This window comes from Hyaena hyaena, unplaced genomic scaffold, assembly GCF_003009895.1.
Source record: "Hyaena hyaena isolate Hyena2069 unplaced genomic scaffold, ASM300989v1 scaffold_1550, whole genome shotgun sequence".
Taxonomy (NCBI): domain Eukaryota; kingdom Metazoa; phylum Chordata; class Mammalia; order Carnivora; family Hyaenidae; genus Hyaena; species Hyaena hyaena.
In genome coordinates this window covers 83414-103356 of record NW_024082173.1, presented here as the reverse complement: position 1 = coordinate 103356, position 19943 = coordinate 83414, and the positions used below count along the sequence as shown (strand labels likewise).

The 19943-nt window shown below is 53.6% G+C and overlaps 1 protein-coding gene across 1 annotated transcript in view; it reads right to left on the bottom strand.

Moving 5' to 3' along the window:
• Positions 1–9835: 9835 nt before the first annotated feature.
• The window catches only part of LOC120225924 (dapper homolog 3-like), a 28378-nt gene continuing 18270 nt past the window's right edge, over positions 9836–19943 (bottom strand). Inside the window, exons 9-11 of the mRNA XM_039224100.1 lie at positions 15716–15918; positions 11030–11139; positions 9836–10229 (exon numbers count right to left, since the gene is read on the bottom strand). Of these exons, the coding sequence (XP_039080031.1) occupies positions 10077–10229; positions 11030–11139; positions 15716–15918 (466 nt within the window). The 3' untranslated portion in view covers positions 9836–10076. The remainder of the gene's footprint in view (positions 10230–11029; positions 11140–15715; positions 15919–19943) is intronic.

The window sequence follows — 19943 nt, the reverse complement described above, 5'->3', positions numbered from 1 at the left end:
CCATTGGATGCTCTTTCCCGCTTTGTCAAAGATTAGGTGGCTGTACACCTTTGGGTCCAGCTCTGAGTTCTCAATTCTATTCCATTGGTCTATGTGTCTGTTTTTGTGCCAATACCATACTGTCTTGATGATGACAGCTTTGTAGTAGAGGCTAAAGTCTGGAATGGTGATGCCTCCTGTTTTGGTTTTCTTCTTCAATATTACTTTGGCTATTGGGGGTCTTTTGTGGTTCCATACACATTTTAGATTAGTTTGTTTTCGTTTTCAGAAGAATGCTGGTGCAATTTTGATTGGGATTGCATTGAATGTGTAGATTGCTCTGGGTAGTAATGACATTTTAACTATATTTATTCTTCCAATCCATGAGCATGGAAGTTTTTCCATTTCTTTGTGTCTTCTTCAATCCTCTTCATAAGTTTCCTATACTTTTCATCATACAGATCTCTTCTATCTTTGGTTAGGTTTATTCCTAGGTATTTTATGGTTTTTGTTGCAATTGTGAATGGGATTCGTTTCTTGATTTCTCTTTCTGTTGCTTCATTGTTGGCGTATAAAAATGCAACTGATTTCTTTACATCAATTTTGTATCCTGCAATTTTGCTGAATTCATGGATCAGCTGTAGTAGGCTTCTGGTGGAGTCTGTTGGGTTTTCTATGTAGAGTATCACGTCGTCAGCGAAAAGTGAGATTTTGACTTTTTCTTTGCCAATTCTGATGCCTTTTGTTTCCTTTTGTTGTCTGATGGCTGATGCAAGGACTTCCAGCACTATGTTAAACAACAGTGGTGACAGTGGACATCCTGTCGTGTTCCTGATCTCAGAGGGAAAGCTCTCAGCTCTTCCCCATTGAGGATGATGTCAGCTGACGGCTTCTCATGGCTTTTATGATTTTTTTTAATGTTTTGTTTATTTATTTGAGAGAGACAGACAGCGTGAGCAGGTTAGGGCCAGAGAGAGAGGGAGACACAGAATCAGAAGCAGCTCCAGGCTCCTAGCTGTCAGCACAGAGCCCGACGCATGGCTTTAACCCACGAACCATGAAATCATGACCTGAGCCGAAGTCGGATGTTTAACCGACTGAGCCACCCAGGCCCCCTGGCTTTTATGATGTTTAAGTAAGTTCCTTCTATCCCGACTTTCTCTAGGGTCTTTATTAAGAAGGGATGCTGCATTTTGTCAAATGCTTTTTCTGCATCTATCGACAGGATCATATGGTTTTTATCTTTTCTTTTGTTGATGTGATGTATCACATTGATTGATTTCCGAATGTTGAACCAGTCCTGTAACCCAGGAATGAATCCTACTTGATTTTGTGGATAATTCTTTTTACGTGCTGTTGGATTCGATTCGTAAGGATCTTGTTGAGGATTTTTGCATCCGTATTCATCAAGGATCTTGGCCTGTAGTTCTCTTTTTTTGCTAGGTCTCTCTCCAGTTTGGGAATCAAAGTGATGCTGGCTTTGTAAAATGAGTCCACAGTTTTCTTTCGATTTCTATTTTTCGGAATAGCTTGAGAAGACTGGGTATTAATTCTGTTTTAAATGTCTGGTAGAATTCCCCAGGGAAGCCATCTGGCTCCAGGCTCTTATTTGTTGGGAGATATTTGATAACTGATTAGATTTCTTCACTAGTTATGGGTCTGTTTAGATTTTTCTATCTCTTCCTGTGTGAATTTGGGTAGTGAATGTGTGTTTAGGAATTTGTCCATTTCTTCTAAGTTGTCCAATTTGTTGGCATATAATTTTTCATAGTATTCTCTGCTAAGTGCTTGTATTTCTGAGGGGTTGGTTGTAACAAGTCCATTTTCACTCATGATTTTGTCTGTTTGAGTGCTCTCTCTTTTCTTTTTGTGAAGCCTGGCTAGAGGTGTGTCAATTTTGTTTATTTTTTCAAAAAACCAACTCTTGTTTTCATTGATCTGTTCAATTGTTTCTTTGGTTTCTTTATTGTTTATTTCTGCTTGATTTTTACTATTTCTCTCCTCCTACTGGGTTTGGTGTGCTCTTGTTGCTCTGCCTCTAGTTCCTTTAGGTGAGCTGTTAGATTTTGCACTTGTGCTTTTTCTAATTTCTTGAAATAGGCCTGGAGTGCAATGTACTTTCCTCTTAGGCCTGCCTTTGCCGCATCCCATAGAGTTTGGATTGTTGTATTTTCGTTTTCACTTATTTCCATATATTTTAAAATTTCTTCTCTAATTGCCTGATTGGCCCATTCGTTCTTTAGTAGGGTGTTCTTTACCCTCCATGTTTTTGGAGGTTTTCCAGATTTCTTCTGTGATTTATTTCAAGTTTCCTAGCATTATGATCTGAAAGTGTGCATGGTATGATCTCAATTCTTTTATATTTATTGAGGGCTGCTTTATGTCCCAGTATGTGATCTATCTTGGAGAATGTGCCATGCACACTTGAGAAGAAAGTGAATTCCTTGGCCTCAGTATGTAGAGTTCTAAATATATCTGTTAGATCCTTCTGGTCCAATGTTTCATTCAATTTCTTTGTTTCTTTAGTGATTTTCTGTCTGGTTGACCTATCCATTGCTGTAAGCGGAGTATTAAAGTCCCTTACTATTAGCACATTCTTATCTATAAGATTGTGTTTGTGATTGTTTTACATATTTAGGTGCTCCATTAGATCGTTTCTGTTTGTTATTAACTGTTTTACATATTTGGTGCATAGACATTTATGATTGTTAGTTCCTCCTGATGGATAGACCCTGTAATTATTATATAATGCCCTTCTTCATCTCTTGTTACTGTCTTTACTTTAAAGTCAAGTTTGTCTCATATAAGTATAGCTACTCCAGCTTTCTTTTGACTTCCAGTAGCATGATAGATATTTCTCCATCCCCTTACTTTCAGTCTGAAGGTGTTTTCCAGTCTAAAATGAGTTTCTTATAGACAGCAAATAGATGGATTTTGTGTTTTATCCATTCTACTACCCTATGTCTTTTGATTGGGGTATTTAGTCCATTTACATTCAGTGTTGTTATCGAAAAATATGGGTTTAGAATCGTTTTGTCCTTTGTAGGATTCATGCTTGTGGTGGTGTCTCTGGTACCTTGCATTCCTGGAAACATTTCCTTCAGAGAGTCCCCCTCAGGATTTCTTGTAGGGCTGGTTTAGTGGTGATGAATTCTTTCAATTTTTGTTTATTTGGAAAGACTTTTATCTCTCCTTCTATTCTGAAAGACAGGCTTGCTGGATAGCGGACTCTTGGCCGCATGTTTTTTTTCTGTTCATCACATTGAAGATTTCCTGCCATTCCCATCTGGCCTGCCAAGTTTCATTAGATAGGTCTGTCACCACTCTGATAGGTTTCCCTTTGTACGTTAGGGCCCTTTTATCCCTAGCATCTCAAAATGCTCTCTTTGTCCTTATATTTTGCCAGTTTCACTATGATATGTCGTGCAGAAGGTCGATTCAAGTTACGTCTGAGGGGAGTTCTCTGTGCCTCTTGGATTTCAACGTCTGTTCCTTTCCCCAGATTGGGAAAGTTCTCAGCTATAATTTGTTCAAGGACTCCATCAGCACCTTTCCCTCTCTCTTCCTCTTCTGGAATTCCTATGATACAGATATTCTTCCATTTGATTGTATCGCTGAGCTCTCGAAGTCTCCTTTCGTGTTCCTGGATCAGTTCATCTCTCTTTTTCTCAGCTTCCTCTTTTTCTGTAATTGTGTCTTCTAAATCACTTACTCTCATTTCTGCCTCTTCAATCCGTGCATTGGACGCCTCCATTTTATTTTGCATCTCATTTATAGCCTTTTTGAATTTATCACAACTATTTTTTTTTTAATATTTTTATTTATTTCTAGGAGAGAGAGAGAGAGAGACAGTGTGAGCAGGGGAGGGTCAGAGAGAGAGGGAGATACAGACTCTGAAATAGGCTCCAGGCTCCGAGCTGGCAGTCAGCACAGAGCCCGACGCGGGGCTCGAACCCACGAACCGCGAGATCATGACCTAAGCGAAAGTCGGACGCTTTACCGACTAAGCCACCCAGGCGCCCCAGATCACAACTATTTTTAAGCTCCATAGTCTTTGTAGCAAGTTTCTCTGATGTCTTCCATGCCTTTTTCAAGCCCAGCAATTAATTTTATGACTATTGTTCTAAATTCTTGTTCAGTTATGTTGCTTATATCTGTTTTGAGCAGTTCTTTAGCTGTCAGTTCTTCCTGGAATTTCTTTGGAGGACAGCTCTTTCGTTTCATCATTTTGGTTAGCTTTCTATCTCTTGTTAGTTTCAAAAGCTTGTTATGCACTCTGCACCTGTGAGTGCTGCTGTAGCAAAGAAAGCTCTTTGTCCAGAGCCTGTCCGTTTAGAAAGTGTTCTTTGAATTGCATCTCTTGGTCTCTCTTGTTGAGACCTTGGTTATTTTATTTTCTTACTTGTAGTGGTATTTGGGACTCTCCATCATGTGTAGTTTGGCTTGTTGCTTGAGGTAGCCCTGGAAGAGAAAACAGACAAAGACACAGCAAACAAAGGCACACCAACGCACAGACAAATCCAACAAACACACAAAATGAAAGGGAAAATGAAATAGAAAAAAGAAAAGAGGAAGGAGGGAAGGCGAATAACAAGAAACAAAAATACATAAAAAAGAAGAAAAGAAAAGGAAAAAGAAGAAACCCAATAGACAAAGGACAGTCTAAAGCATATACCCAGATTTCCCAGCTATAAATAAATAGCCGGGTGTATGCAGCGCTGGAGGAAGAGCATAGAGAAAGAGAGAAATGACAGGGTGGGAAGGAAGCGAAATTGGAAATGAAATGAGCAGGCAGAAGGAGTAAGAGGCTTATTTCAAAGACAGAAGAGTGGAATGTGGTTGGAGAGGAGGTGAAAGAAATGATGATGATGCTACTCAGAGAAACTATATAGTCTGATTATTCCAGAGCAAAAGAGATAAATAGGTAGTGGTGGAGATGTAGAGTTTACATCTAGAGAATTGATTAAATGTGATTGTTTAAGCAAGCCAGTGACCAGAATTAATCAGGGCAGTGCATCCATGTTGGTCTTGCCCCAGCTCTGGTAAGAGGAGGAGGAGGGGGAGGGGGAGGGGGAGGGGGAGGGGGAGGAGAAGAAGAGGAGAGCAGCTCTCTAGCAGGGTGGGCGTGGTTTGGTCCAGTGCGTCCCGCGGGGGTCCTGCCTTGGCGGTTGAGGGGAGAAAAGTTACCTTCTTGAACCCAGCGTTGTAACTCCCTCTTTTGGGTGTGATCTCCCTGTGCTGGGGACGTAGCGAAGGTGGGCCACGTTCTATATCCCAAGCCAGGCCTCGTTTCCAGATCTCAGTCTGTGCACTCCATTGATATTGCCTGAAATGCAAACTCGCAGGCGAGTCCCGCTTCCCTGCCGGGGATCGAGCCGAGGGAGCAGTGGGGCAGTGCCAGGCCGGGGTGCCACCCTGCCGGGGATCGTGCCAGGAGAGCCTCGGAGCGGTTTCTCCTGCCGCCACCAGGGACCGGGGCTCCCAGCCCTGGGTCGGCACCCCAGCTAGAAATAGGTCACTCTCTGTCCTGAGAGTGTCCCGAGGCTTTTCTCTTCTCCAAGGACAGGTCTATGAGCAGTTTCAGCTGCTCTTTCTTTTCCCCTCGACTCACTGCGGCTCCCATGAAGGGGGTTCTCTCCCTCCCTCCGTGTCTCTGGCCCCGGCCCGTTTTTATCTTCCCCCGTTCACACTCACGCACCTATGAGGTTGATATAAATAAAACATTAAAAACAATATGGACCTGAGGCTCATGGACTTCTTAGTGGACGCTGTCTCTGCCTCCCAAACTCCTGCAGTTCAGTGTCCTACGGCTTCAGGCCTTCTCTGTTGGAGAGACGGGGGCAAGTGAAATGTACGCAGCTCCCTGCCTCTCCGCCATCTTGCTTCTCACCCGGAATGAGTTACTTGAACTTCACATTCACCATCTTAGGTTGAAAACTGCAGTTGCTGGGTCTCGCAGGTTGAGCTGATAGTTGAAAGTATGGCCGACGACTCCATATTTTTTCTCTTTCGGCACAAAATGATGATCGTGACTGTATGATCTACTAATCTGCTGGTGATGGGAGGGGTGTGGTAACTTGCCAGACGTGTCCTGGTTTGCAGGGAGACCTGGCTGGAGGTCACAGTTCACAGGGAGATCTGACTGGATGTCAGGGTTCACAGGGATGTCCTCCTGACTGGGGGCCATAGTTCATAGGGAGGTCATCCTAATTGGAAGTTGTCATTCACAGGGATGTTCTCCTGACTGGAGGTCACAGTTCCCAGGGAGGTGATCCTGACAGGAGGTCATCCTGACTGGAGGCTGTTGTTCACAGGGTTGTCACTGGCTACAGTAATAATGTCCCTTTGGTGCCGTGTTCTAGTGACAGTGATGAGCACAGCAGCCATGGGCAAGCTATCACTCCCAGTGGGTCTGGTGTAAATCATTCAAACAAGGACCTGGGTGTTAGGAGCTGCACTAGGCGGGGCAGGCGGAGGCGGCAGGCCCTTCTCCCAGGGGAGCATTTCTGAACCCTTTGTCTGGCGGATGTGCAGTAACCAAGCCAGCCGGCAGGGGTTTACATGGTGATTGCTGCTGCGGTGTTGTAACAGGAGAGCGGGGTTGGGACCGACCCCCAACGTGGCAGCGCGGGGCTGGGGCCCTGGCGGCCTCAGCAAGGATTACACAGCCCCTGACAAAGATGGGACGACTGGTCTGGCGTGTGCACCCAGCCTGCTTTGCCGTGGCGTGGAGAAAGTGGGGGCCCCTTGAAGCTTTGACCCGAGATCCCAAGTGAGCTCCAGCAAGTGTTGGTGCTGAGAAGTCAGAGTGATGAGATACTGCCGGCAGCCACACTCCCATCTGTGCAATGTGTCCAGGAGATGTTCTAAGGTTTAGTCAGTTAGCCTGCAGACCTTTCCTAGGAGCAAAGCGTGTGGGACAGGGGTTCTTAGCCAGTTTACAGGAAATTAAGCCATTCCAATGACGAAGTGGAGATCTGGCCAATGCTGAAGGCTGTCAGCATGTGACTGGCCCACTCCATCAGGAGCCTGCCATTGTCACGTGCACCGGAGAGGCATTAGGAGGCAGTCCCAGGAGGGCTGCAGGGACCCTGAGGGAGTGTCACTTAGGAAGGTGCCAACACCCCCAGCATAAACTCTTTGATTTACTCACAGCCTTCACCAGACCTCCAAAATGTGTGGGGAAAGCCATTCGTTCTTCATTCTCTCCTGGTTCCTAAGTCAGGTCAGTTCACGTTAGAGGTCGTTAGTAGTGCTCCCTGGGCACCCTGGCGATCGGGTACTGCTTATTGGCAGAGTGCCTCCCATGTACACATGGCTTGCAAGGGAACAGAGTCCAGATCCAGGGTCAGGCGGTGCCATCACGTCACACAACAGTGTTCTCAAAAACAACAAATGAAATGGCTCCTGGGTGGCTCAGTTGGTTAAGTATCCAACTTCAGCTCAGGTCATGATCTCACGGTTTGTGGGTTCGGGCCCCAGGTTGGGATCTGTGCTGTCAGCATGGAGCCTGGAACCTTTCTGTCCCTCCCCTGCCCCTGCTCCGTCTCTTTCTCAAACTAAACATTAAAACAAAAGAAAAACAAATGGAGACCCTCCTTGAAAGGCAGGCCAAGTCCTGACTCCTGAGCCTGACTCTGCTTCACTGGGTTGTGATATGCCTTTGAAACCTGATAGCAGGCTGGCCTCAGCCCCTCCGAGTCCCTCCCTGCCCTGACACGCAGTGAAGCCACATCTTGATTAAAAGCACAGAAGAGGCTGGGTCTCTACTGATGTCTGAGACCTGCTTTGTCATCTGTACTATCACCTGGGTTTGAAGAAGTGGGGACACGCACATGAGCGAGAAGGGAGCGGCTCGTGTCCTGGCGTGGTTGTGCTCGTGTTTCTGGGGGATGGGCTGCTGTCCCTGTGGCTGACAGTGTGCACTCTGCCCGGGGACCCTGCCGTGACGCCCTGTCTCTGTCTCCAGTGTCAGATCATATACCCTCGCCGGTAGCTGCTGACCCTCTGGGAGCCGGAGATGATTGGCTTCATTGAAAACAACTTGTCAAATTTGAGCCTCCTTTTGAGTGAAATTTCAAAGTGTGAATTCCGTTCATTTTTATAACCTAGAAAAGTATCTTTGTTGTGGTCACAGGCGGTTATAGCTGACTGGAGCAACCAGCGGTAGTGGTTTGGGGGTCAAAGGACAAGGACTTGAACCCTGAGGCATCTGTCACACATGTGCTGGAAGAGCTTCGAGAGCACCTGACTGCCTCAGCCCCGGGCTCCTGGGCCAGAGCGTAGGGGTCCACCGCCTTCCCACAGGCACCATTAGGAAACAGAGCAGTGCTTGCTTCTCTCTAAAAAGATCGATACATAGATTAAGACTATCACAATGCATCAATGATTTCTTACACAATATTTGTTAAACTTTACAAACTGACAAGTAGAAAAAAGTGGAAACTTCTGTTTGAGTCGGTAAGCAGAGTGAAGCAGGGGCCTGTGCTTGGTGCTTCGGGAAGTGAGAGAAAGCGTGTGGCCCAGCCGCGCAGGGTGTCAGGAGAGCACACTCAGCACCTGAGCGCTATGGCCACACATGTGCTGGGGCCCGTGGCTGCCAGTGCGGTCAACCTCCCAGATGGCTTTGGTGACCAAGGGCGACAGGGAGAGAAGGTAGGGAGACGAAGCAGAGCCTCAAAGGACAGTTAAAATTTGGATAAACTGGAGAGAACGATGGAAGGCTGCAGGTGTCATAGGTGCAGGGACCTCTGGTGGCTATACAGCAGAGATGGCCCAGAGCCCACATTGTAACCAGAGTTTGAACTTCATCCTGAAGCCATGAGGCTTGTGGGAGGTTTTGAACAAAGGGATTGCCTGAAGAAAAGATTATTTTTTTAGATTATCTCTTGGAGAAATTTAAGCTACTCAAGATGAGGCAGAGGAGGGGCGCCTGGGTGGCTTAGTTAAGCGTCCAACTTTCGCTTGGGTCATGATCTCGCGGTTCGTGGGTTCAAGCCCCTCGTTGGGCTCTGTGCTGACTGCCAGCTCAGAGCCTGGAGCCTGTTTCAGTCTGTGACTCCCTCTCTCTCTGACCCTCCCCTGCTCACGCTGTCTCTCTGTCTCTCTCTTAGAAATAAAACATTAAAAAAAAAAAAAAAGATGAGGCAGAGGAGGGCAGTTCAGACACTTGTACAAAAATAGATGGGGACCAGCCTGGTTTTCGAGGGACCTGTGCCACTGGCCATGTGCCCACCATGTCGTGTGGGGCTCTCCTGGGCAGGGAGCATGTCAGGGCAGCAAGGATCCTGTCCCACCTAGGTCAGGAGCTGAGGACTGGGGGCAATCAGCCCCCCTCAAGAACAGCTGTAGGAGAGGGGATGCTCAGAGATGAGGGACACTGTCCTGAAACTGTCCCCACGTGCACTTCTGTTCACAGGAGGAGCACGGGCCTCAGCAGCCGCGTCCAGAGAAAATTCCTTTTTCTGGCTCATGCGCTATACATCCAGGTGAGTCATACAGCCTGGGAGCAAGATGTGGGGAGGCAGACTGGGCTCTTCCCACTGGGGGGAGGCTCAGGAGCCGGCTCCACAGACGCAGACGCAGGCCTGGGGCACCCAGGATGCAGCACCAGGTGCTTGGGTGGGGGGAGAAGGTGCTCGACCATGACTCTTCACCAGTCCTCAAAAAGGCTACTGGAAACCCAAGGATTTTAAGTTTACTAAGACTGATTTCAAGCTTATTGCCAAAAAATTAATTTTTATTATTTCCTCTAAATTCCTAAGAAATTTTGAAGAAGTTCACTATAAGCTTAAGCTCATGACAGTTATCAACAGTGCTAATTAACACAAGTGAAAACATCACACCGAGTCCACTGTGAATCTTGGAAACTACAAATGCCTTTAAAGTATGACTTTGAGGCAGAGCGAGGGGCATAGTGCAAATCAGGATGGTGCGTGGTTCCCTCCGTTTCTTTGACCTGCATGCAGAGCCCAGTGCTCCCCTTGAAGGTCAGGCCACCAGCCGCCATGAGAGTCTGCAAGGAGGAAGGGAACCCCCAAGGGTGGGGCTGCCCTGCACCCTGAATGTAGCAGGAGCCCCTGCCGGCCTCGGAACCGTCAGGCATCGTGGGACTCAGGGGGACTCCCTGCTCCAGACTCGGGGTCTTCCGTGGCAGGGCAGACTTCTGTCACCCTGATGGAGGTACACGGGATGACACTGGTCTCTCCTATAGCGCCTGCTCCACACTCAGGGGCTTCCATGGTGGGGTTCTTGCAGAGCAAAGGAAAGCTGCCATGAGCATCCGAAGGGCAGGTGAGCAGAGAGCCCGCCCAGCCCTCCACCCCAGGGTGCAGAACCGGCCCTCTGCAAGGAAGACCAAAGACAGCCTGCCAGTCACCTGGCTCACTGGCCGTGGTGATGGTGCCAGGCGCCATGCCCTGGACCTGCTGGGCCCCCCGGAGAGTGTCAGGGGACAACACATTCTTGCCGCTGCTGCTGAGCAGCAGGTGCAGGAGCATGAATTCCTCTGCTGACGACTCCCAGCCGTGCTCTCCAAGGAGGAGGGCTTCCGGGTGGGCCATGAGGCCAGCACAGGCTGTGAATTGCATCATACACATCATGCACTCACACACACATGCAAACATGCACTGCATTTACACCAAATACACGAACTCACACACACATTGAATCACACACATCATGTACGCTTGCTCACACAAACATGCAATGCACCACACACGATTCATTGCTCACAAAACATGCACTGCACCTCATATTAAACACACACAACACCACACACACATACCACATCACACACACTACATATACCTACACACACACACCTACACTGCATCACACACCAAACACGTGCACAAATACTTCATCACATACACAGACTCACATGTGCTGCACCTCATACAACCAGTGCATAAGTGTGCATACACAATCAGAGGATTGTGCCAAAACAGAAACAAAGGACTGTGTTTGAGAAGCCCCAGCTGCAAGGTGACACTGGGTGCTGTGCCAGGCATGGATTACAGGGATGGTGAAGAAGAAGGGCACTGGGTACGTGTGGCATCTTTACTTTAATGAACAGTGGTTCAGGACCTGCTTGAAACTTTGGAGTCCTTTGATAGTGGCCCTGTGCCAAGTACTCATGTGTGCTCAACTTCTTGGACACTAGAGACGAGAAAGGAGGAAATGAGCAGTCACAATTATGCAAGCAGGCAGAGTGGCCCACAGCCTACGATCCAGCCATCCGGGGACCCTGCAGGGTGCTGGGAGCTGCCTCCTAACCCAGAGCGCTGGGGGGGCTGCTGCACGGCCACTCCAGGGCCCCGTGGACTGTGGGCAGCAGGCAGCAGCTCGTCACAGCCCGGAGGCTGCTGGGTGCCCCCCAATCCCAGCACCCGCCTCACAGGCCCACAAAGCCAGAGTGGACCCAGACACTGGCTCCAGCGCTGTGGCAGAAGCACCCGGGTCACTGAACGGACATCTGTCAATAGGCAGCACCGTCCACGAAAAGGGTTCTGTGCCTCTTTCAGCATGTGCTTCAGCAGGGGCGCCAAACCTCCCATTTCTCTTCTCCCAAAACCAACAAACACGAGGACAGATGGCTCCTAATTATTTCTGGAAAGTGAGAAGGGCCACCCACAGAAGCCTATTTGCAGCTCGAGGAGCAGACGGAGGGTGGCCGCTCCACACCCCCACGTGGAGCCGGTCCCCGGCCCTGGCTGTTTTGTTCAGGCGCGTCTGTCCGTGTTTGCTGGGGCTTCCTGACGAGCTGCGCCTGGCTCTTGCTACGTTGGTCTGCCTCCCTCGGAACCGTCTGTGTGAGGGCACAAACTTGCACCTGGTCACATGCTCGTGAAAACACTCGTTCTCTTGCAGGGATCTGCACAGCTACCGTCACCATCAGATGGCAAGTACACACTGAGTGTTTCCCAGAGCTCACACTCATCCTGAGTTCTGTGTTAATGCCTTCCTCCGATGGTAACGAGAGGAGCCACGGCTGGGGAGGGAGGCAGCGTGTGGTGCGCGCTGAACGAGTGTCCGGCGTGTCCCCTCCAGCGGCGCTGGGCGCCAGCACAGCAGCCCAGGGCCGCTGGCGTTGGGACGCGCTCTCCCCCGCTTGTGTGGAGGCGGCGTTCCCCACCCTGCTGCTGGTACAGCACAGCTGCGCGTCTTCCTTCCGCTCTGCTCGTGCTGCAGCGTCCCCAGTGTGTCCTTCACCCACACTTCAGAACGTGGCATCTGGCTGCCAGAATCTTCTGACGGGCCCCCAGCAGTCCCCTCCCCCACCTCAGGTGTTTGTGGCGCCGTCCCCCGGAGAGCAGGCGGTCCCAACGCCTTGCGGAAGAGGTGAGGGACATCAATTCTGTGACTGGGCTCCGAAGGCTGGAGCTGCCTTGCTGCCCGACGCTCCCTCGTGCTGGGGGCCCACGGTGGCAGTAGGCTCCGGCCAGCGACTCAGGGAACCGAGGCCCGGTACTGGCCTGCCAACACCCTGGTCATGAGCCTAGATGTGGGTCCCGGTCGGATGAGACCGCAGCCCCTGCTCACACCTGGCGGAAGCCTTGCGGCAAGGCCGGGCCAGTGGAGCCGCCTAGGCCGTGCTGAGCCCAGGAGCCCCAGAAACCGCCAGGCGATGACTCTGTTATTTCAAGCAGGGTAAGTTTACTGTAACACAAGCTAATATCCCAACTTTGTCTGGAAGTCTGTGCCTTGTTGTCCAAATACCCTGTAAGCAACACCTTGAGCCCTAAGCTCAGTGTGTGTCTCCCGCCCGTGTCCCCACAGTGAGGGTGGCACCCCCACCCCCCGGTTGCCTGGGTTGGGGCCCTCTGGTCCCTGTCCCTGGGTCTCCCACTGGCCATCTGTACCATGGACCTGTTCTCCCGTCTCACATCCGTCCGTCCTCAGTGGCTGCAGTGGGCTTCCGGACCTGCCCAGCCTGCCACCTGCCATGTACGCTGCAGCTGGGACACCGTCCCCAAGTCCACCCCTGTCCCCACTGGGCAGTGCGTGGAAGCTTTAGGAAGGGCCTGGGCTGACCGGCCTCTGACTCCAGGTGCTGATTCTGGCCCTGGCTCCGCTGTGGACACCATCTGCGTCAGACCAGCTCCAGCAGCCACACAGGGCCCCCTCTCCCTTGCAGAGGCCGCGAAGACAAGTCATGCCTTCCCCTGTGCCGGGGCCTGGTGAAGCCTGCTGCACACAGCGCTGCGTGGCCTCCAGGAAATGGCTGGTGTCAAGCAGCGAGGTGGGTCAGCAGGTACCCTGCCCTTGTCTTACTATGTTTCATTGTTAGGGTTTGGTGCCTCTCTAAATCCCGTTCTTTTGTTAATGGTGCTTGTTCTTGCCTCACACATTCTGCTCCCGTGTCTAACTTACTCCTAGTCCCTCTCGTGTGCTCTGCAGGCCTCAGAGCAGAAGTAGCCCTGCTGTCCCTCTAGGGGTGTCTTCCTGTCCTGATCTGTCTGATGTGCATGTTCCTAGCAGGGGCCTGTGGACCCTGCCTTGGGACACGTGGGAACGCAAGGGTCAAACGCTGGAGTGGGGGCCAGGACACGTACTTAAGTAGAGGTGGAAGATGAGCAGGGGTCCAGGCATCACGAGGCTGAGGAGTGACAACATCAGCACAAAGAGCCCAGGGCCCAGACCCCCAGGGTCTTCGTCTTTACGGGGAACAGGGGAGGAACAGCAGCCAAGTGTTGGCGTCAGAGATGTCTGCGGAGGCAAGGGAGACACGTACGTGCCCAGCACCTGGGGCACGGCCAGCCTCTCCTCCATAGACCGTGCTCTGAAGCGGGGGGGGGGGTCAGCACCCCGAGGGCACCCCTTCCCACCCGGGTGTGTGCCCTACACCTCACCCAGGTGCTCTTGTGGCCCCAGAGCAAGGCAGGTATCACGGCCCCACTTGATGGGTCTGGACGGTGAGGCTGGGAGAGGATAACTAAGTGTCCAGGTGGCAGAGCCTGACCCCCTGCCTGGCCCTACGCCCACCCTGTCCTGCAGGCCATGCCGCCTTGCTGGGCCCTCCCCATTCTCAACCGCCGCCCTCACAGGGAGCTGCAAGGCGGTGGCCAGCACGTGGGGGCATTTCCAGGACTTGGTCCTCTGGGCCCCCAGCGCTGCTGACACTTCCAAACTGATGTGTGAGAAAAGCACTGACGGGTCTTCAGGCAGGACCATGGAGACAGAATTCCAGCTGGAAGGCCCTCACCTCCCCGCAGAGGCGAAAGGACTGACTCGTCCCTGATGTGGGATGGAAAGTGGCCGTGGGCCTCGTGACTACAGCGCAGGGTGTGTGAGGCTGGCTGCACCATGGGGTGGCCAGCCACATGCATGTCCCAAGCTAGTGACGTCTCAGTGGGTTCCCACCGATGAGAGCAAAGCACCCCAGGGAACTGGCAGTTAAACAGCCCCATGGAATCTTCTGGAACAGCAAAACCAGGAGACTGGCTCAGTCATCAGGCATTCATGTGCAGTGGGACCACAATGGCTCCAGAGCCCGCAAGTCCCAGAGAGAAGCACCTGCTGGGGCCACGCTGCCCTCTGTCCCAACAGCACATGGAGCGAGCGGCCCATGGATGCCCGTGTTGGGCAGAAGAAAGGACACGTGCTGCAGAGCTTGGGTGTGCGGGGTTGCCTCTTACCACGTGACAGCCACATTTCGGAGTATGGGGGCCACGAGAGGCCCCGTGGGTTGGAGGGCCTTCACAAGGAAGGTGCAGCGCCCACCCATGACTGCTCTAGAGGGAGAAGGCACCCCCAGCTGCACTGCTCGGGGCGTGTGTGCACACTGTCAGGAAGGGTGGCGGGTGGAGGCCTCCAGCTGGTGCAGAGCATGGTGGCTCTTCTGGTTGAGTGGGGCCTGGTCTCTCTGAGACCCCCACTGTTCCCTTTTACCATGGAAACAGCCAGGACGCACTTCAGAACAGTGCCGGACAGATGGTCCATCCCACAAGGACTCATCTGGCCCCAGTGCAGTGTGGGCCTGCAGGTGAAGGTGCATGGGGCGTGGTGCCTCTCCAGGAAGAGGGTCAGCTGTGATGTGCTCTTGAGAGAGGCCTGGGCTGAGAAAGGTAGCTTTGCTCTGCACCCTGAGGGCTGAGGTTCCCAAACACTGAGGACAGACACAGGAGGTTATCAGCCTGGGGCTGCCATGACCGATGGGCACAGACCGGACAGTTTCAGCAACAGAGATGGAGCTCCAAAGTCAGGGTGGTGAAGGGCCCATCTCCCTCCGAGACTGTAGGGGAGGATCTGTGCTTGAATCTCTGAGCTTCTGGAGCTCAGGGCACAATTGGGCTTGTGGCTGGTCCCTCCAGTCTCTTCTAAGGATTTTTTCACTGGCTCCAGGACCCCACACATTCTCAGGTAACCCATGAGGATTGCAGGATCCTTCATCACATCTGGAAGCATTCTCTCCCCAAATAAGGTCAGCCACAGGCCCAGGAGTGAAGTGATGGACAGAACTTCAAATGCCACATCCAGCTCCACATCTGTCCCTGAGGCCAGGATCCTGAATCCACTTAGCAGAGATCTGCAGTCACACGCCACCCAGAATCTTCCCCAGGCTGCTCTGCCCTCCAGCCCCACCCTGCTCCCTGCCATGACCAACAGCCAGGTTTTGGGCACAGGGACTTGAACCTGCCTACTGGTGCCTGGGGGCTGCTGCCTTCCTGCCCGGCCCCACAGCTCACCCAGCTAGGAGGAGCCCATTCTGACGCCCCCAGAAGTAGAGCTTTACCCGAAAACAGCTGGAGGGAGAGGCTGACACTGCGAGTGACCAGAGAGAAAGCCCCACCAGAGAGGAGCGGGCCCGCACTTTTGTAGTGGGGGTGCATGTGCAGCCATGCCAGGTTGATGAAGAATTGGATGAAAACGAACAGCATGATGGTGATCAGGTAGAGCAGGCTGGCCAAGGCAGAGCCCAAGGAGCTGAAGAAATACCTGCAGGAGAGTCAGGGCCAGGCTCAGGGATGGGGGTGGGGGTGTGCCAGCCACCTCGGGGTGTCCCTGACCCTGAGCCCAAGGCATAGCCTTCTTCTTGTCTCCTGTAGCCTGAACTCTCCAGGGGATGCCCTGAGGGCACCTCGTTTCTGTGCCTCAAAGCTTACAGAAGAGCTCCCCTTTCACCGCAGTGCAGCAGTGAGGAGGGGCCAGCCTGGCTCACAGGCAGACACACACGGGTTCTAGACCAAGTGCAGGGTCACAGGCTTCCTCCACATCCCGCAACTGTCCCCCCAGGCTCCCGCCCAGTCTGGGTCGAGACCACCACTCCCTGCCTCCCATGTTGCACAGAATCCTGGGTGCTGTTCTTCCATCAAGAGGCATGGAAGCCTGGCTGGTTGGGGAGCCCAGGGGGGCCAGGACAGGCAGCTGGCCGGCCAGCGGCCCACAGTGCGTGTTCTCCACACATCCGCCCAGGGGCTGTGCACGCTTCTGTACACGAATAACATCTTGTGCTTCGGCTTTAGACCAAAGTCACTCCCGTCCTCTTTCCTGTGCTCAGAAGACACAGAGAATGATTTATCCATCCAAAAATTAAATTCTGGCCTTCAATTCTTGGAATAAGCTTCTGCTCCAAGGTCTTCCTTTGGGCTTTCTGCTGTTCTGATATTAAAGAAAACTACTTCTTTATTTTTTTTATCTTAATGTTTTTCTTCAGTTGAAATTTGATTCCATTATTCTTTTACAGAACATGTTGAGGTTCTTTTTCCACATATCTTTAGGTGGAGAGCTAAAACATGAGCACCCTCAAAGGGTCAGGTGGATGTGGAGGGTGGCCTGGGGTTCCTCCTCTCTAGGAGAGGGGGTGGCATGGTGGGTCCCAGGCACCCCAGGTCCCCAAGTCTCATGAGCCTTTTCTAATCATGAGAGCTTTGCATTTCTTTCTGCTCAAAGCAGCAATGCTTTTCAGGCCTGAACAAGCGGAGCATTTCTCACACGGTCTTGACTGCACTGCACACCGCACAGAGCATGACACTCGGTGACGGGCTGCACAGAGCTCCACGCTCCACACCTGGGCTGCGTGCTGCGTGCCGGCTGCGGGTGGTGGGTGAGCAGGCCCACCAGCCGGCGGGGGCTGCTGTGAACTGGCTGGGGGGGCCCCTGTGACATCCCTGCCGCTCACAGCCAGGGACGAGGCCAGTGGGGTCTTGGCAAAGTCCGCAGGCCTTGTACCAAGCTCACAGACGGCGGGACACCTGCCCCCAGGGCCGCCGTGGCCCCCATGCTCTGTGCTCTGACTGCCTCCAGGGAGAAAGCGGCCAGGCCCGGGCCAGCAGGTAAGGACTAGTCAGCTCAGCCTGTGCCCCTTCAGGTGGGGCTGGGCCTCCACACTGGGGAGGGGCTGCAGGCCGACATGTTTCAGAGCCAAAAGGAGAACAGAAGGACGCTAAGGACCGCTGTGCTGGGGACAGGACAGGACCCTTCTACCACCTGTGGCCCCCACCCACTTACCCACGAGGTCCCAGCCTGCAGACCCCCTTTCTTGGGGCCCCCGCCCCTCCCCACTCCTCTGTCCCCCTCCCTCCCCGTCAGTCCCTCTGCCTCCCCCAGCCCTTTCACCCTCACCCCTGCCAAGTCCCACCTCCCCCTTCCCTAGCACCCTCCCCTCCCCCCTGCCAGGGACCTCGTCTCCCTCCTCCGGGAACTCACCCCTCCCCACTGCAAGGTCCCTCCTCCCATCCCCCTCCCTCCCCTGCAAACCCCCACCTCTCCTCCCTGCTGGGTCTTCCTCCCCCTCCCCCAGTACTTGGCCCCTCCCTCCTAGGCCTCCTCCCCACAGCCCCTCACCAGTAATTTCTGCTCCCCACACAGTTGTTCAGCCATTCGCCGTGGGGGTCAAAGTTAGACACACACTTGTTGCAGTAACTACAATGTCTGGCCTTCTTATTGCTGGAAGGAAGCATTCAGGATGAGCAGTCTGTTGGCAGTGCATTTAGGGGAAAGACAGATCAGAGGGGAGAGACAGGTGGCAGGGAAGACCAGCCCCAGGAGGGGTACCTTCCCTCAGACTGTCTGCCTCACGGTGCCACCAGCTCCCACCCTGAACCACAGGCCTCCCTTGGCGGCTTGCTGAGCCCTCAGTGCCCTGGATCGGTGAGGGGCCCTGCGTGTCTGACTGACACTGCTCCTCCTCCAAGGAAAGCAGCACCAGTCAGCTGCGGGGAAGCAGAAAGGCCTGGGGAGGGCCCTGCCTGTGCACAGCGTGGGGAAGGGGGCAGGTCCACACGGCAGGGCAGCGCCCTCGGGGCCGCCTGCCCCCACACCCTGGGCACTCACACCGTGACTTGGCACAGGTGGCAATACTGGCTCTGGGTGGCCTGAGCGTGTAGAGTGGTCAAAAGCAGGCAAGGCTCAGCGTAGTTCTTGAGCCTCACAGCAGCCTCTGCAGGATCGATGGAAACTTCCACCAAGTGGACCACCAGATGGAAAGGGAAAAGCCCGCCAGTCACCTGGGCGCGAGTGTCAAGGAGCATGTGGCAAAGGTGCCCACTCAAGGTGGCTGCCAGTCAGCGCTGCGGGGCTGTGCACCCGGCCATCGGCCAGGACACAGGACAGCCCGCTCACACCCCTGCAGCCAACAGAGCCCCCGGTTCCTTCCCCCATGAGGACGAGATCGAGCTGGATACGGGCTCTCCAGCTAGAAGCAGGACCCTGGAGGCACCTGCTGGTGGCCTGGTGGCACGGACCCCAGGCTTTACCATGGCAGCAATGGAAGGCCCTGGGGGCCAGTGGCCACCACGCTGGGTGCCGAAGTCATGGGCGTTCTTTGGGCAGCAAAGATGCTCGGAGCACATGCATGGAGTGAGGAAGAAAGTGTATCATCAAGATTAAAGGGGGGCAGGTAAGGTTCACACACCCAGTCTGCATGGCCTATCTGGGTCCCATCGTCTCTCTCCTGCCCCCAGGCCTCTCCGGCTCTCTGGCACCCACTCCTGCCATGTCACTCAGGGTAAAACCAGGTCCTGGGACCCCACTCTCTGCCTCCCCTTCAGGACCAACACACTGTCCCCACGGAAACCCAACAGGAGAGGAGGATGCCGCCTCCCTGTCAGCCCTGCCCCGCGCCCCAGGACCGGGGCTGAGTGGGCAGCTCAGGGCGCATAGGCCGGGCTCCAGCGTGTGGCAGGGAAATGACCCGGCCCGGCAGGCCGAGGCCACGGGTGCCCCGGGTTCTGCAGTGATTTGACAGTGGTGGGGGCTTCTGAGCAGGGGACTGGGACACTGCTCAGTCCCGCAGGAAGCCCCCGTGGGGTCTTCCTCAGGCCCTGCCAGCCCGCCTCCACACGGGCACGGCCCTGCCTCCACGGAGGCTCCGTAAGAAACACCCACAGTGCGCTAGCCCGAGCGGGAGGTTGCTTCTGGCCAAAATGCTCATTCCTCCTTCACCCTCCAGTCTCCAGGTGACAAGTGCAGACCCAGGGCTCAGGCGGCCAGGTGACGGCATGAGGGTGATGGAGACCCAGCCCTGCCGCTGGAGGAGGGGGCAGGAGGAGGGCAGGCGAGAAGGAGCCGAGGGCACAGAGGATCGGCCCAGGCCAGGGGTGAGTGGAAGGTGGCTGAGAACCAGCCGGGCCCTGGGGGACCTGCACGGGGGACAGGACTGACCAGATCCCTCAGCACCCCATAAGGGATGAGGTGACCCCAAGCCCATCCTGTGGCCACCGGACCTGCAGGGCTGGGTATGGCCTGAGCCTCGTCTGCACTGCTGCTGAGCAGACAGAAGCTCCATTCCAAGCAGGGTGTGGGGCCGGGTCAGGCTCTGCTGTCACTGCTGGAGACACCGACACGGTGCTGGCCTGTGGTCCCCGCACATGCTCCCAGAAGCCTGCGGGCGCTGGCCAGAGACAAGCACTGTTTGTGTGGTTACTGGGGAACAGGAGCAGGTCCTTAGCAGAGGGGTCTGGCCCGGGACAAGGCGATGCATCAGGAAGGCTAGCGGCACCCACGTGCGGCCCCTTCCTTTG